Source organism: Pteropus vampyrus, unplaced genomic scaffold, assembly GCF_000151845.1.
Source record: "Pteropus vampyrus isolate Shadow unplaced genomic scaffold, Pvam_2.0 Scaffold28, whole genome shotgun sequence".
Taxonomy (NCBI): Eukaryota; Metazoa; Chordata; class Mammalia; order Chiroptera; family Pteropodidae; genus Pteropus; species Pteropus vampyrus.
This window is the reverse complement of record NW_011888809.1, coordinates 1,458,406-1,476,496: the sequence shown is the minus strand read 5'-3', so window position 1 is coordinate 1,476,496 and position 18,091 is coordinate 1,458,406. Positions and strand designations below refer to the sequence as shown.

The 18,091-nt window shown below is 43.4% G+C and overlaps 1 protein-coding gene across 11 annotated transcripts in view; it reads right to left on the bottom strand.

Annotated features, from left to right (window-relative positions):
* The window catches only part of DTNB (dystrobrevin beta), a 165,783-nt gene that overhangs the window by 6,196 nt on the left and 141,496 nt on the right, over window positions 1–18,091 (bottom strand). For 10 of the 11 annotated variants that reach the window (XM_023528530.1, XM_023528526.1, XM_011356542.2 and 7 more), the window contains 2 exons: window positions 3,779–3,938; window positions 2,768–2,857 (listed from right to left, as the gene is read on the bottom strand). In XM_023528530.1, the coding sequence (XP_023384298.1) occupies window positions 2,768–2,857; window positions 3,779–3,938 (250 nt within the window). Of the gene's footprint in view, window positions 1–159; window positions 2,636–2,767; window positions 2,858–3,778; window positions 3,939–18,091 lie in introns of those variants that run through there. The other variant, XM_023528529.1, reaches the window with a different exon arrangement.

The window sequence follows — 18,091 nt, the reverse complement described above, 5'->3', positions numbered from 1 at the left end:
CCGCACCCCAACCCTGTTTAACAGGATCTACCCAGAAGTCCTGAGCCCTTAGAAACAGAGCAGACTGATGTCACCTATCCTGTTGCTGGCTTCCCTGGTGACTGGTGTGGGGGTGGCTGCCTCTTCTCTATGCCTGTTTTCTCTAGGGTGATGACATCCTCTAGGGATGCAGCTAATATCTTGCATTCAGGTTAAAGAAAGCAACCATAAAAGTACATGGCGGGGAATGCCTAGATTAACTGTCCTCCGTAAAAACAAACAACTAGAGGTTTTAGCTGACGACAATCTTAAAATGCCTGAACAGTGCAATGTGGCTGTGTGTGTGTAGGGGCGAAGAATGTCACCTAAGTTTGCTTTGGCAGTGGCCTGCTCAGGGAGGTCACAGTTCACTGTCCTCTGCTGTGATATGGAGACTGAGCCCTGGGAACTCAGCTACATGCTGGCGTGGGTGAGCAGGATGGTGAAGTAAAAGCCACGTTACATTCAAGATGGCTGAGGGAACTGCGAACAGTGCCTGAAGAGGAGCAGGCTTAGGGAGAACCGTGTTGTCTGCCATCCAATACCTGAAAGGCGACACGAAGAGGAGGGACTGAACTTACTCTGGGTAACTTTAGAGGGTGGAGTGAGGATAAATCGGTTACAGAAGGCAGATTTCGGCTCCCTGATAAGAAAGAACTTCCTAATGATGAGAGCTGGTCATGAATGAGCTCAATGGAAATATTCAAACAGAGGACTTTTATATCGAGAGGTGAGCTAGAGCAAATGACTTCTAAGATCCTATCCAACTCTGATTCCATTATTTATAAAAATATTTCAAAAAAGATGAGAAGGGCAAGCTAGGGATATAAATAGTACAGAATATATGTAAAGATACTCTGAGTATCAGCCACTTCCACAGTGACTGAAAACGTGCTGGTGTTGGGTAAGGCTCTTCCCTTCACTGAGAGACTGGCAGCCTCACATGTAAAAGGAATTTATTTCTGCATTTTATAGAGATACTGCGCCACGTGTGGACTTAGTCCACATCGACTTATGGACTTCAGAGCTTGAGAGAGTAGAGCATCAGTGAAAGGCTCCCCGGCGGGACTGCAGATGTGACATCTTGTCCTATGTGGGGATGAGGGCGATGCTAAGGGCATTGGCTTAATGTGCTTAAGACTTAAGTTCTGGGACCAGCTTTGCCTCTTCGAGCTGCAGAACTTTAGATGAGTCACTCTTCTGATAATCACTCGCTGGATTTCTAAAGTAAGGGGACTGAACCACGTGATCTCTAAGGCACCTTCCAAATATCTTACTTAATTTTGTTAAAACCGTCCATTCCTACTGTGAGAGATTGCCAAGTATCCCCCTAAACTGTTAGTTTTTATGAAGCTTTGTGTTTACTGATGTCCAGTTACCTCTCGTCCCAGTGTGAGGACCTCATGAGCCACTTATTTTACATAAACTGTAGTAAGTGGCCACCAGGCACAAGTGTGGTTAATTCCATGACTCTAAATCTCCTAAGAAATTCCCTCTAGATGTGGGGTTTCTGTGAGGAGCTGTATTAGGGAAGGCACTTTCTAGTCAGGTGTGAATTCACCTAAAAGGCTGTCACCTCGTCTGTTTACACATGTATGCATGGGGGCAGAGCTTCTGATGGGGACTGAGAAATGGTACCAGAATACAGAAAGTGTCACATTAATGTTCCCTGCACAGGAGAATCGGCATCTTAACTGGATTGGAAATACAACCTAGGCCACACACTTATTCTCTTCTAAATGAAAATAGGCAGATTTGAGAGCAAAGCCGTGGACTGACGATTTCAACGTATGTGTTTGAATAAGTGTGCGCGTTTGAGCAGCGCGTGGAAAAACTGCTTTATATTTTTATTTAATAACCTTGTTAAGCTACTTCGATGCATTTAAAAGCACCACATTAAGTGAAAAGAAACAAAAGGGCCATCTGCATGAGTGACCTATGGCAAGGGAACCCACTTGTTTAATATATAACATGGGAATCTGACCGCTGTCAAAAAATTAGCAAACATCTGGAAGCTACAAAACTGATGGAGTCATAGGGATTCTTAAGGACATGATGATATGGGAATGGCCCTTTTTCCCTCTCTCTCTTTCCTGGGTTTTATGTAAGGAGGAAAAGGCCATGAGGTAAAGGTCTCTGGAAAATCGATGAAATCTAAGTGAGGGAGAGACTGAGAAAGAAGACAGACATGAGGCTGAATATAAGGAAGGAAGGAAGGAAGCCACGGAGGCGGGTCATGAACTTCACGTGAAATCAGAGCCTAGTCATGGACAGAAGGAGAGACTAGGGTTTCAAAACCGAATCCAGTAGGAGAGAGCAGAAAGGCAGCTGGGAGAAAGTCCAGGAGTTTTTGTGGCCGATTCGGCTCCAGTCGTCCAGGGAAGCTTCGGAATGAGGTGGACGGTCAGGCCTAGGGAAAGGGCAGCTGCGGACAGAGCACGGACGGGAGACACATTAAGTGAGGAAGGGGCCTCCCTGTACTTAGAGACGGGAGCTTCTTTAACTTCTGAACTGTCTGCTCTCCAGGGTGTACTCGTAAGAGAAACCTAAATGTGTTATCATCTCTGAGATCGTGCGTGGCAGAGAGCCCCTCCGTGGGAAGACATCCGGCGCGTTCCTAGAAGGCAAAAAGGCCGCGTGGGGAAACGAGGCGGGGCGTGCTCCGGGCGGACGTGTCACCCCGAGGACGCGAGCTGGGCGTGCGGACTGAAGGGGAGGCATGAGGCCGGGCGGGAGCTCTGGGCTTCACCTGAGTGGAGCTCCTTCACCAGGGATGACATGGTGTTGGTGATGGAGTCGGCAGCCACCAGCAGGTCATTGCGGAGGTTTCTCCTCGTACCTGAGGAGAGTCAGAGCAGATGGCGATGCCAGGTGGGTGGGCGTGGAGGAGAGAGAGCAGAGTAAATGACTCCGTCTGCCAGGCCCTTGGACGTGGGGTGGAATACCGAAGGGGAGACGGGGCCACAGCAGCTCGACCTGCTCCCAGGCACATCGGGAGCATGAGGTACCCAAGTCCGTTGTTCTCCTCCCTCTTCTTTTCTCCTGGAAGAGCCGGGCCCTGTCAACTCCATGCTTCTTAGCCCCAATCAAAAGAGCTGGTCCCAGAGCAAACACCGATCCAAGGAGCTCCTCGGCCTCAGGCGGGCCTTCGCTCTCCAGCGCTTCCCCCTCCCTGCTTTTTGTCTCCACCCCAACGATCCTTCCTTAGCCACCTCGTCTTCATTGCTGGTCGCTAGCTCCCTAGGTGACTGTGGCAATTGCATGCTGAGTGTGCCTTCAGCAAGGTCCTATTTGGAGTTCTACTCTTCCTTCTCTTGCAAGTGCCCTCACTAGCGAAGGCCCTGCCCTCTTCCCTTAGATTGCCCCATCCTCTCTCTCTCAGAGGCCTGGCTGGGGTTCTATTCCTTGGGGAGGCCTTCCAGGGCAAGCACATACTTTGGGGGAATTAATCCATTCAATTCCTCTGGAGGAAGCAAAGCCCAAAGGACAAGGCACTTCTCACAACCCGGTAAAAAGAGCACAGAAGCCCACGAGGCCTGTTGTTCGCACGCATACTAAATCTACAGACCTCCTGTTGGAGACCAGACAGACCATCCAAGGAGAACAGGCCAGCATCTGACTTATTTATACCATAGATAAAAATCTGAGAATTTAAAGCTAAGCACACAGAAGACAAGAAATGGGAAAAACCTCAGTGAGAATCTCGTCTGTGTTTCCGAACCCCTTCAGCTCTCCATCATACTCTGTTCCCAGAACTCACCTTGTGCAAAGGCCTCCTGCATGTCTCCGCCGACTCCGCTCAGTGAGTCCTGCGGGCAGTGGGTGGGTGTGGAGCCAGCAGATGTTGAGCGGACGGGCATGGGCATTGGGTGGCCACCTCCGTGAGTGGGCGATGTATGTGGCGATCCTGTGGCCTGAGCCTGGGAGAATCGAAGGGATAAAATACGTTATCTCAGGTATCTTACCTCTTTGAAGGGGGAAAGTCCGTTGTCTGAGTCAATCTGAGTCAGCTGACAGGGCTTCAGTTCAGCGGTGCACTGCACTGCGTGATCACGTTTGAAAGGAAGGAGTCAGGCTCCCTCCGGGACTAGAGAGAGGAAGAAAAAGTAAAAAGAAAGAGAGAGGGAGAGAGGCCAAAAGGGGAGGAGGGAGACAGAACATCATAAGAATGGACTAAAAGTGGGAGGGAAGCAGAGCACAGGGGTGGGGAGCCTTTCAGGTGGATAGACTAAGCAGCGTAGCTGAGTTGGGGATCTGAGAGGGGTTGGGGTCACACAGTCGGGAAATAATACACAAGCACCTTTCATTTTTCTTTGCAAACACAGTCATGGACATTATCTCATTTGATCCTCACGATACCTTGTGAGTAGAAAGGATATATATTTTGGTATCTATTTTATAGGAGAAAAACAAGGATGAATGAGTAAGAGCTTTGTGTCACGCTATACAGCTCGTCGGTGGGAGATGCTGGGCTAACCCTCCCACTTCGAGGGCAATGATGCATACTCTGCCCTTCTGCAGTTCCCAGAGCACACAGAACATGTGCCTGAGTTTGTGTGTCAGGAGCTCAGAGGCAGGTAGGCTGCTTCCTGGGAACTGAGTCATCTGGCCTGTCACACTGCACGTGTCAAACACACACAGCGAGCTCTTTCGTGGGCCATCCTGTGGGGACTAGGTAAGAATGGACACACGTTTATTGGAACTAAACTTCACTTATGAAAGCTCTGGTGCAGTTTTGGAGAAATCTTGGAGCAATGGGATAAAGTTTAAAACTCTAGCTAAAGGGAGCTCACTGAGATTTAGGCTCTGCTGCCCCTCAAAGCATGGAAGATAGACTGGAATTTTCTGTGGAAGCAAAACTGGGAACATATAAGCCAGAGTGTGCAAATGAGTGCAAATGAAGATCATTATCTTTTTTTGGATCTAGCTCAGAAAACCCACATACAAGTAGAATCTGCCCGAACAGGCTACCAGGCTTTATGCACAAAGCCTCACCTCGATGCTGCAACCAGTGTGGGCGCTGGACTAAACAGAAACGGTCTGCAGATTGTTCTCCATTGTCCCTACTTTGATGTATGTGTGTTTGGATATGTTTTAACTTGAGATATTAAAAAAAAATACAGAAAGTAAAAAAGTATAATGTAATATACCAGTCAAATTGATAATGTTAATACTGTATCAAATTTATTTCAGCCTCAAAACAATGCAGATAAATCTGTAGTCAAATGCTCTACCCTTGAGCTACACACCCTGATTAGATAAATCTGAAGACCCCTTTTGCCACCAATTCAGTTCCCTCGCATTATCCCTTCAGAGATTACATTATCAAAGATTCTGCTGTGAAATACTGAACCTATGTATACATATGAAACTATGAATAATATATGATATTTCATGCTTTTAAATTCTGCATGAATAGTATCATACCACACATATCATTTTGTAATTTGCTTTCATCACTTAGCATACTTTTTTGAGGTCTTTCTGTGATTCAAATAATATGAATTTAGACCCTTATCTCACATTATACAGAAAAACTAACTCAAAAATGGATCATGTTAAGCATAAGAAAACTATAAAACTCTTAGAAAAAAAAGATTAGGCAATGACTTTTTAGATATGACAAAAAGCACAGCTACAAAAGAAAAAATAGATAAATAGAACTTCATCAAAATTAAAAACTTTTTTCCAAGGACACCTTTAATAAAGTAAAGGACAAGTCACAGAATGAAAGAAAATTTTACAAACCATATATCTGATAAGGCAGGGGACCCTAACCCACGGGCTGCAGACCGGTACTGGTCTGTGGCCTGTTAGGAACATGGCTGCAAAGCAGGAGGTGAGCAGTGGGTCGAGCCAGCAAAGCTTCACCTGTATTTGTAGCCGCTCCCCAGCGCTAGCATCACCGCCTCAGCTCCACCTCAGATCATCAGGCATTAGATTCTCATAGGAGCACCGGTCCCTGGTGCCAAAAGGGTTGGGACCACTGCGATAAGGGATTTGTATCTAGATTATATAAAGAACTCTACGCTCAATAATAAGAGAACAAGTAACCTAATTTAAAAGTGGGCAAAAGATCTGAGTAGATATTCTCCAAAGATATACGAGTGTCCAATAAGCATATGAAAAGATGCTCAACATCATTAGCCATCAGGGAGAAGCAAATTAAAACCACAATGAGATACCATTTCACACTCATTAGGATGACTATAATAAAAAAGACAAATGATAACAAGTGTTGACAAGGATGTGGAGAAATTAGAACCCTTGTAATCTGCTGATAGGAATCTAAAATGGTACAGCTGCTTTGGAAAACAGTCTGGCAGTTTCTCAAAAGGTTAAACACTGAGTACCATATGACCCAGAAATTCTACTCCTATGTGTATATACCCGAGAGAAATGAAAACTTATGCCTTCACAAAAATTTGTACACAAGTGTTCATAGCGGCGTTATATACAATAGCCAAAAAGTGGAAATGATCAAAATACCCATCAACTGATGAATGATTGAAATAAAACATGGTATATTCTTACAATGAAATATGAGTCAGCGATAAAAAGGAATGAAGTACCGATGCATCTACAACGTGGACAAATCTTGAAAATATGCTAAGTAAAAGAAGCCAGTTACAAAACCATATATTATTTGATTACATTCATATGAAATGTACAGAATAGGCAAATCTATAGAGACAGAAAGTAGATTAGTGGTTGTCTGGGGCTGGGAGACTTGGGAGGAATAAGAACTGTGTGCTAACAAGTGTAGGGTTCTTTTTGGGTGATAAAATGTTCTGAAATTGATTGTGGTGATGGCTGCACAACTCTGAATAAATTTAAAACCACTGAATTGTACACTTTAAAAGGGTGAACGGTATGGTATGCAAAGTATATCTCAATAAAACTATTATAAAAAAGATACCACTAAGAAAAATAAAGATAAGCCATAGACTGGGAGAAATATTTGCAAATTATATCTGATAAGCAACTTGTGGGTCTTTGCAAAGATTGTTTTTTGGATTTGACACCAAAAGCAAAGGTAACAAAAGCAAAAATAAACAAGTGGGACTCCATCAAACGAAAACGCTCTGCACAGCAAAAGAAACTATCAACAAATGAAAAGGCAACCTACCAAATGAGTGAAAATATTTGCATGTCGTATATGTGATAAGGAGTTAATACGCAAAATAAATAAAGAACTCATGCAACTCAATACCAAAATAACAAACGATGAGATTAAAAACTGGGTAGAGGAAGTGAACAGACATTTTTCAAAAGAAGACATACAAATGGCCAACAGATATATGAAAAGGTGTTCAACATCATGAATTGTCGAGGAAATACAAATCAAAACCACAATGAGATATCACCTTACACTTGTTAGGATGGTTATCATCAAAAAGACAAGAGCCAACAAGTGTTGGCAAGGATGTGGAGAAGAGGGAACCCTTGTGCACTATTGGTAGGAATGCAAATTGGTGCAGCCACTGTGGAAAACATTATGAAGGTTCCTTAAAAAATTAAAAATGAAACTACCACATAATCCAGCAACCTCGCTTCTGGGTAGATATGCAAAGAAAATGAAAACAGGATCTTGAACAGATATCTGTACTCCCAAGTTTGTTGCAGCATTACACACAATAGTTGAAATACAGAAACCACTTAAGTGTATATCAATGGATGAATGGATAAAGATGTGGTGTATGTGTACGATGGAATATTATTTAGCCACGAGCAATAAGGAAATCTTGCTGTTTGTGATAACATAGATGGACCTTGAGTACATTATGCTAAGTGAAATACGCCAGACATAAAAAGAAAAATACTATATGGTATCATTTGTACGTGGACTCTAAAAGAAGTCAAACTCATAGAAAAAGGGGCTGGGGGAGAGGGAATTAGGGAGAGGTTGGTAAAAGGGTACAAACTTTCATCCAGAAGATAAATAAGGTCTAAGATCTAATGTATAACATGGTGACTGTAGTTGATAACACTGTATTATATAGTTGAAATTTGCTGAGACTAGAACTTATATGTTCTTATACACACACGCAGAGGATATATTTGTGAGGTGATGAATTTATTAATCAGCTAGATGGAGGAATCCTTTCATCATGCATATGTATATCAAATCACCACAATGTACACTTTAAGTATCTTATAGCTTTATATGTCAATTACACAAAGCTGAAATAAAACACAAAAACTAAAAAAAAAAAAAAAAAAAAACCTTGTGTCCAGAACATATAGAGAACTCTTAAAACTGGATTATAAGACAAACAACCCAATTATAAAACAAAGATTGAATGTACATTTCACAAAAGAAGATGTACAAATGGGCTAATAATCCATATGAAAAATACTCAATATGAGTAGTTATTAGGAAAATGAAAACTGAAATCACAATGAGATACCACTTACCAACTGAAATAGCTACAGTCAAAAAGACTAACAAGGATATGGGAAAGCTGAAACCTTTATACATTGCTGATGGGACTGTAAAATGGCACAACTACTTTGGAAAACAGTTTGGTAGTTTCTTAAGATGTTAAACATAAACTTACCATATGATCCAGCAATTTTACTCCTGAGTATGTGCCCAAGAGAAATGAAAACATATCCACCCAATACTTGCACACAGATGTGTATTAGTAATAGTTTAATAGGTCAAAAGTGGAAATAACCCAAAAGTCCACTGACTGGTAAATGGATTAACAAAATGTGGTTTATCCATTATATACCAATGATGAATTTTCGGAAAGAGAAATTAAGAAAACAATATCATTTACGATTGCATCAAAAACAATAAAATACCTAGGAATCAAATTAACCAAAGAGGTAAAAGACCTGTTCTCAGAAAACTATAAGTCATTGAAAAAAGAAATTAAAGAAGGTACAAATTAATGGAAGCATATACCGTGCTCATGAGAAGGAAGAATCAACATCATTAAAATGGCCATACTACCCAAAGCAATCTATAGATTCAATGCAATCCTTATCAAAATATCAGTGGCATTTTTCAGAGAACTAGAACAAATAATCCTAAAATTTATATGTAACCATAAAAGATCCTGAATAGCCACAGCAATCTGGAGAAAGAAGAACAAAGTTGGAGGTATCACACTACCTGATATCAAACTATATTACAAAGCTATAGTACTTTGTAATATAGCATGGTGAACAGGATGGTACTAGCACAAAAAGAGATACATTGATCGATGGAACAGAATAGAGAGCCCAGAAATAAATCCATGTCTATACGCTCATTTAATATATGACAAAGGACACAAGAATTAACAATGGGGTAAAGACAGTCTCTTCAATAAATGATGTCGGGAAAATTGGACAGATACACGCAGAAAAATGAAACCGGACCACCTTCTTACACCATATACAAGAACAGACTCAAAATCGATTACAGACTTAAATGTAAGACTTAAATATAAAACTTCTAGAACAAAACATTGGCAGTAAACTCTCTGATATTGACACTAGTAATTTCTTTTCAGATATATCTCCTCGGGCAAGGGAAACAAAAGAAAAAGTAAGCAAATGGGACTACATCAAACTAAAAAGTTTTTGCACAGTAAAGGAACCCATCGACAAAATGAAAAGACAATCTACTGAATGGGAGAAGATACTCGCTTATGATAAATTTGATAAAGGGTCAATACTCAAAATATGTAAAGAATTCATACAACTCAACAACAAAACACAAACAATCCAATTTAAAAATGGGCAGAAGACCTGAACAGATATTTCTCCAAAGAGGAAATACAGATGGCCAATAGACATATGAAAAGATGCTCAAGGTCACTAATTATGAGAGAAATGAAAATTAAAACCACAATAAGATATCACCTCACACCTGTCAGAATCAAACAGTTTTCCATGTCACTTCCAGGTAGTAAAATGATTTGCATTTTTTTAAATTGGCAGCACCAAACACCATTCCTCATACTCTTACCTTTATGTGGTTTTATTTGATTCTGAGCATGGACATGATTTATTTGATCAAGAAATCAAAAAACAAGTGTTGGCGAGGATGTGGAGAAAGGAGAACTCTCATACTGTTGGTGGAATTGCAAACTAGTACCACCGCTATGGAAAACAGTCTGAAGGTTCTCAAAAAATTAACATAGATCTATCTTTTGACCCAGCAATTGCACTTCCGGGTATTTATCCAAAGGAAACCAAAATAATTCGTAAAGATCTATGCACCTCTATGTTCATGGCCATACTATTCACAAAAGCCAAGATACAGAAGGAAACTAAATGCCCATCAACAGATGATTAGATAAAGAAGTTATGGTTCATATATACAATGGAATATTACTCCGTAAAAAATGAAATCCTACCATTTGCAGTGACATGGATGGACCTAGAGGTTATTATGCTGAGTGAAATAAGTCAGACAGAGAAAGATAAATACCATATGATTTCACTTACACACAGAATCTAAGGAACAAAAAGAACAAACTAATCAAAAACAGACTTACAAATATAGAGGACAATCTGGTGAGAGTCAGAGAGGAGAGGTTTGGGGGGCTGGGAGAATGGGGTGAAGGGTTAAAGAAATACAAATTAGTAGCTGATAGATGGTCACGGGGATGGAGAGCATGGCACAGGAAATGCAGTCAGCATTAATGTAATGGCCAGGTGGAGAGTCAGAGGAGAGAAAGAGTAATCGGAGATAGTTTCATAAACTGTAGAGATGTCTAACTAATGTACTATATACTTGAAATTAATAATAAAATAAAATAAAATGCTAATAAAACATGGCTTAGTCAAATCATGGAATACTATGAAATCTTTTCTGGCTATTTTTACTACTGCTTAACTTTTATAATAATTTTCTATTGACAATTAAACCTGTTCTATCTTGTAAAATATTCTATTTTTGTCGGTGGTTATAAAACATTTATTACGATTCATTTTTTCAGGGTATATATCTTTTCTTCTCAACTAGTGTATAAACACATCGGGAATCCTGTTTTGGCTAGATAACATTATCACATATTACTCGTATTTTGGGGAACTACCTCCACTGCTTATCCTATAATTACCATCGCCCCCTGCTTTTTGGCCATTTTTATGGGAGAGGGAGAAATAATAAAGCATAAAATTCATTCTCATTTCGAAAGTGCTTATCAACAGCCAGATCTAGATGTTTCGGCCCCAATCCAAATTAGATGAGGACGCTGGGAGAGAAGTGAGAGAACCTGTAGAAAAGGCAAGTCAGTCAGTCCTGTGCAGAGGCCTGGCTTTGCACGGGAATCCTGTGAGCCAGCACGGTTCGGGCTGCAGGAGGTCACCTAAGTGGTGGACGCTGAGGGGATCAGAATAAAGGTCGTTGCCTGGGTTGCCTGGGCAGCCTCAAGGAAGGAGCCCATGCATGCCAGCAGCTGCTGGTTTTCCTATAGGCTGATATCATGAAAGACAAAGAGCCTCAAGTTGATCTCAATTACGGAGGAGTCAGAACCTCAATGAGATCATCACGTGAGGACCTGGGATGCTGGGGGAGCCTATGAATCCAGATGCCTCAGCCGCGGAGCAGGGAATGCTACCTGCAAGAATCAGGCCTGCCCACAAGCAAAGGACATGATGGCCTCAGCGCAGGTCACCCCTCCTGGAGCTGTGGACACTCCTCCACTGATGCCACAGCACCCAGAATAAGTCCCCAAAGCACAGTACCAATCTTGGATGCAGGAAGAGCGATCAGAACCTCTGAAGGGACTGGCTTCAGAGTTTGCCTGGAAGTGCCCAGAGTAAGTGTCCATCCAGCTCAGACAATGAGCACTCAAGAGGGAAACTATGCCCAGTTAAGAAAAAAAATTTTTTTTTCCCTATGTAAGTATGTGCCTGTGAAAATCAAACTCACTTTACTGCATGACAATTATCTGTCATCCCAGAGGGCCAATTCGACATTAGTCATATAGCAAGTACTCCATAAATCTCCCCCAGTGAGATGTGGGCCAGGTAGCACTGCCTGAGCATTGAATGTCAAGGATGGCAAGACCCAAGATGAACAAACAGGTTGTTTTTTAAGAACATAAAACTGGACCTTTGCAAATATTTTAATAAGAAGATGATGATGGGGGGTGAGGCAAGAGAAATGGACAGAGGTGGACAACCAACCACATGTGGCTACAACTCTAGGACCAGGAAATGAGACCTACTGCCCACCATTAGCTTGAAAATAATCAGGACCCCTTCCTGGGACTGTTGCTCAGGACGTGCTTTCTGAGGAAGATAAAACCCAGACGCCAAACACTGTCTTTTTCAGAGCAGTAGAAAGAGAAGCGCTAAGACCACTGGGAAGGCGTCACTGTCCCCACGGGTGTCATACTCCAGCCCCTGGTTTTAGGATCATGCTGAAATAAAACGATGCCAGGAGGGAGCTGTCGGGAGCCCTGCGTGAATTCTGGTTCCAGCAGAGCATATAACATTTTGGCATCCCGGTAGGTCAGTAAATGCCAAAGGTCCTGGCAGAGGCCCAAGTCACAGCCAATTGATAGGCACACACTTTAGACAGGCCTAGGAGTGAGGGTTTGGGAAGGCCTACAGACAGGTCGGTCTTGGTGCAAGGGATGCCAACTGACTCTGCTACCGGGTGGTTTAGACAGAAAAAGCCAAAGGACTGGCAACAGTTCTTCCGGTCTATTGAAGGACTGCATTCTCTTGCCCTCAGGCCTCCCCCTGCTGTTCTCTCTGCCAGGAGCGCTGCTTCCCTCCGTGACGTCTGACTAGCTCTTACTGGTGCTCTAGATGTCTGCTTCATTGTCACCTCCTCTAGGATCAGATTAGGTCTTCCCGAGATGCTCCCACAGGACCCTGTACAGCATTAATCTCGCCTCTCAAATTTTATCTTCCTTTCCTTTGCACTTAGCACATGTAGATGCTTAATAAATATTTGTTAAATGACAACGAGGTGTATCAAGTCTCTGATCCTTTTCCTTCTGTAATCGAAAGTGAGAAGTGCAGCCAGAGCGGGCAAATAATCTCTAGGGAGTACTAACTCCATCAGTCATCAATAAAGCTGTATGTGAAACACTTTAACTAGAGAACTAAATGTAGTGGGCTGACCTCTGAGATGGCCTCCAGTGACCCTCCTGCCCTGTAGTCACACTCTTGTGTAGTCTCCTCCCGTTGAATGCGGGCTGGGTGTAGTGACTGCTTCTAATGAATCGGGCAAACAGGATGTCATGCCTGAGATAAGGTTAAAAAAGACTGTGACTTCTGTCCTGCCAGCATGCTCTCTTGCTCTCTCCTGCTTGCTCACTCTGATGAAGCCAGCTGTTACTTTGTGAGCTGCCCTGTGGAAAGGCCCACGTGGCAAGGAACTGAGGCCTCCAGCCACGAGGCAGCACTGAAGAGAGGCCTTTGGTCCAATGATCCACAAGAAATTCTGCCAACAACCATGCAACTTGAGCCTTGAGGTGACAAGTCTTGCGAGAGACCCTGACACTCAGCTTTTGAGGACCTGGCTAAACAGCGCCTGGATTCCTGGCCCAGAGAAGCTGTGCGGTAATTAATATTTGTTCTTCTAAGCCCCTAGGGTATAGTTGTTATGCAGCAACAGGTAACTCATATGCTAAGGCTGGTTTTTTTTTTTTTTTTTCTTTATACAGTATTAGATCAGTCCCATCTGAAGGATATCTGATTGAGAGGGAGAGGAAGAGAGAATTTTGAGATATAAGAAGCCAGACTCAGAGGCTCTCATGAGAGGCCAAACGCCCCAGGAAAGAGGACCGTGGATGAGGGGAGGGAGGCAGGGCTATATAATCAAGAAAAACTTTTCTGATCTGCGTTTATGCCTAAGTCCCTGAGCATATTAGTTTGTTCTGATGCTAAAAGTCTCAACCTCTACTTTGTCGATAATTACAGGACCTGGAGACAATTCTCTGTTGTGAATTCAGTGACTCAGAAGAGGGGGAGCTGTGGGCTCCGAGACAGAACCCGGCTCTCACTACCATCCTAGGGCGAGCACCGCAGGAGGGAGCACGGCGCAGCGGGAGGGGCGAGGCTTAGAAGTCGGGGGACCTGGGTTTTTCTTTTGACTGCAGCACATGCATTTAAAATTTTTCTGAGGCTCAGTCTTCTCATTTATAAACTGAGCAGCATCAACTAGATGATTTCTGAAGTATTTTTCAGATATAAAATGCTATGATTCTATGACTTTCGCCAAGTGACATCTCAGGAGCACCAAGGAATCGTGGCTTTGCTGCAGTCATAACCATACCATCAGTGAAGGAGCCGCTCTGAGGGTCTCAGCAGCCATCTCAGGGTCTACATCTAACTTACCTTTCCCATGAGTGGACACCAGAGACGCTGCCAACGAAGCTTGTGCAGAGATAGAGAAGATGGGGCTAGCTCAAGAAAGACAGAGTCTGGAATAAGGTCCTCCTAATGATCCGGGTCCCCTGACATCTAAGCCGTGCCCCTCCCACTGAACTGCACTGCCTCCTTCAATGTCCAAACTGGACTGCATGAAGCACATACAGTTCGAGACAGTGCCCGCAGCACTGAGCAACATTCTGAGCATGCTGACAATCGCCTATGAACCCAGGTGGGTTTGTTCATTCTCTGCCCTCTTGACAGGTCTGGGCCAGACCAACACACTAAAACTCAAGCTGGAACACTGGGTTGTGCAAATGTACCTTCTCAAAAGCACAGACGGGTTTTATGTTCAGAGAGGCAGCCCCTCCCCATGGAGACTGCTAAGCGCTAGGCTCAATGCAAACCAATCTAGAATGAGTGGTACGGGAGGAGGTAGGGGGGGAGCATCACAATCAGGATCCTGAGATTATGGGGAAGCTGAGAATCACACAGAAGTCGGCCAAGGTGAAGGAGCTAGTCTGGTGTCTCCAGGGATGGAAATGAGCCGACACCTGAGGGTACAAAGCCATCCCGTGCCTCTGGGTTTCAGCTGTCAGGAGAGGGGCAGTTAGCCTGGGGAAGCAGGGAAGCTTTGCAACATGCTCCTCGGTGTTTTAAGGTTTCCTGATGCAAAGACAGTTGGGCTTGTTGTAATACAACCTACAACAAAGGCCTGAACACAGCACAGGCCAGTCACGTGTTTAACCAATAACTAAACACAGTAAACGCCCTGTAACTCAGGCTCTCTGAACACAGAGGTCCCTTGTAGTTGGAAACAATTCTGCTGGAACTATAGAGCTCGAGAAATTTTATAATTTGAGAAGCTCTCCAGTCTGCTGGCTCTTCCCTTCTGAATCAGCAAAAGCTCTGAGAACCTGAGAAAGCTATGTATCACGGTCCAAGAAAATCACTCAGAAACTGTGCTTGTAACTTCAGAGGGTTTATGACCCCAGGAAAATTGCCTGTTTTAGTCCAGCATTCATTTTATATTTGAGGAGACTGAGGTCTACAGAGGTCACAAATAAATGAGTAGAAAGTCTCAGACTGGTGGCTGGGTCTTCTAACTGCCTCAAACTGCTGGGAGAAACCAAGGCACATTGAGATCATAGCACGATTCTGAGCCAGAGGAACACGGATCAGTCAAGACTTCTCACTATTGAAGCTCACCGTGATTTTCAATAGGACAGTTAATTTCCAATAATTTCGATGGGACAGTCAATTTCCAGTAAGACCGAGAAATGTGAGAAATACGATTATGACTTGGTTTCTTGTCTAGAACACAAATCTAACACTGGAGCCAAAACAGGTACAGAGAACGCCAGAGAAGGTGACCTGAGGACACTGTGATCTTTCCCCACAGCTGGCAACTGAGCAGAGATAGAGACTCACATGCTGTGGCAGAGAGAGCGGCCACAAGGCAGAAAGGCTCTGTTGTTAACAGGAAAATAATATGCACTGTCCTGGGCCATGTTGAGGCATCCCCAGCATGGTGCCTGACACGCAGTAGGGGCTCCATAAACGATACTGCCTTCCTTTCTTTTTCTTCACAGAACAGGTATGAATTTTTTTTTTCTTTATCTCCTTGGTGCACATTATAGTCAGTTAATCAAACCCAAAGAAGCTTGTAGCCAAAAGCCTGATTTCGAGAGTTAGTGCCCTCTATGGAGCATTGATAGCTGGAAACGCCCCCTCTACACACACCCCAACTAAAGCTCTGAGCTAAGCTGTTAACGCGGTAACAGAAGGAGACACTTTAGTCTCCATTTCTGTCTCTCTGACTCATGGATACCTGCCAGGTAGCAGATGGCCTGTGTGGACAATTACCTTCATTTTGCTGCAGTATATTTAAATTAAACAAACTGGTCTCTTTGCCGTGGATTTTCAGAGGCCCTCTCTGAAAAACAAAAACCCAAAAACACTGGGAGAAAGGAGCTACAAGTCTGAAATTCAGACAAGGAAACCACGAATGTATAAAGAACTGGGATGTATAAGGAATGGATTTTGCATGATTTTTTTTTTTCTTCAAGAAAAAGTCAAAAACCAAAACACAAAAACCCCCAAACCCCACATACTATTTTGAGCTGGTACTGGTGGTGGCTCTGCTAGGAAAAGCAGCTGTCTCATTAAACAGAAAAGTAAAAGGAGAGGATAATCTGATGCTGTACTGTCTGGCTTGCTGCAAGATGTAAAAATAATTGCCTAACATGATAACTGTTAAGATGGCTGGGAGTGGGGACCAGGGACGGAAGCGAACAGACAATGGCGAATAGGGGTAGAGGTAATGAGACGATCACACGGCAGTGAGCAAAGCAGCAGGTTGTGGTTCCCGCTGGGGTGAATTAGAAACAGGTAAAGAACATGCCTGGGGACCTTCTCGTCTTAGCAAAGGTGCCTACCTACAAACGTAAGTGTGGTGTAGCTTTTATAGATAAACCTGGCTTCTAAACCGCAGAGAAAAGGGCCGAAGAGTTTTATGTCTCTCTTGTTATCACTGCTAATACACATCTACCATGTGTCTGTCAGAAGGACAGGGCCACCAAAAAGTCTGCCATGAGGTCCTTGCAAGGAGGGCTGACACCTGTTTGTTCCCACATCACTTCCGGAAACTCAGTGCTCACACATATAACCTGTCACTCGCTGTGGTTGCTTGTGGGGTAAGTGGCTCTAGACAGGAAACAGCTATTGTAGGGCTGCTGGATGTTTTGTGATCACAGTGTTGCTAACGGGTAGGGCATGATTCATACTCCTCATGGTTTAGGTGTACCCCAAGGCTTAACGGGGTGGGGACAAGCTGTCTAGTTATCTTTCTTAGTGGAAGAGGGAGGCATATCAAGTTCTGAAGATAAAGAACAACCTATTAAAAACTCACCATAAACCCAAAGATTAAAGGAAAGTTGAAATTTAAACTTTTAGATAGGGAGGCTCATAAATTCCAACACCAGAATGACCCTCTTTCTGTTTGTTTCTCCTAATATGCCCAGCTCTCTTTGAAAATGCGATCCCATTAGGTCTCGTTGCAGGATTTCAAAGCCAATTCTCAGCAAAATGATCAGGGACCTTACTGAGGGGCAAAATCCCTATAAAACAAATACCAAACACTCCGACTGCATATTAGAAACAAAAAGAGGACAGGCTCCCAGGACAGGGAGTTTCTTATTCGGACAGCTAAATCGACCATCAGGCAGGGAGCCAGAACCAATCAGTGATATTTCAAAATCCAGTGAGCCAAATTTAAATGCCACTCGCAGGTAGGCCAAACTTGCATGGTGAGGTATGGCAGCCTTCTTCGGTAGCGCCACTCTTTGCTGAGTCCCTGTTACATACTCTACCGTGGTCACAGTCCAGGCTCTGCAGTTCAATGACCTTGTTTGGCTTCCAGTTCTGCCATTTACTAGCTGTGTGATCTTGGGCAACTTACTTAATCTCTCTGTATCTCTGATTCTTCGTATGTAAAATGGAGATAATAACGTCTTCACAGGTAAGGATAAATAATGTCTTCACAGGTAAGGATAAATATACAATGCTTCCAACACCATCTCAACAGAGTACTACCTGCCATTATTGTACTTTGCAGGGTGCTGGGGGCCTGTGAAGGGGCAATGTCTCCACCCGGCAGGCTCACAGCTCTTGAGGCAGTTGGACATGCATGCAACCAGCATACAGAGGATGAAATCTGTGCCTACAAAGGAAAAGACGC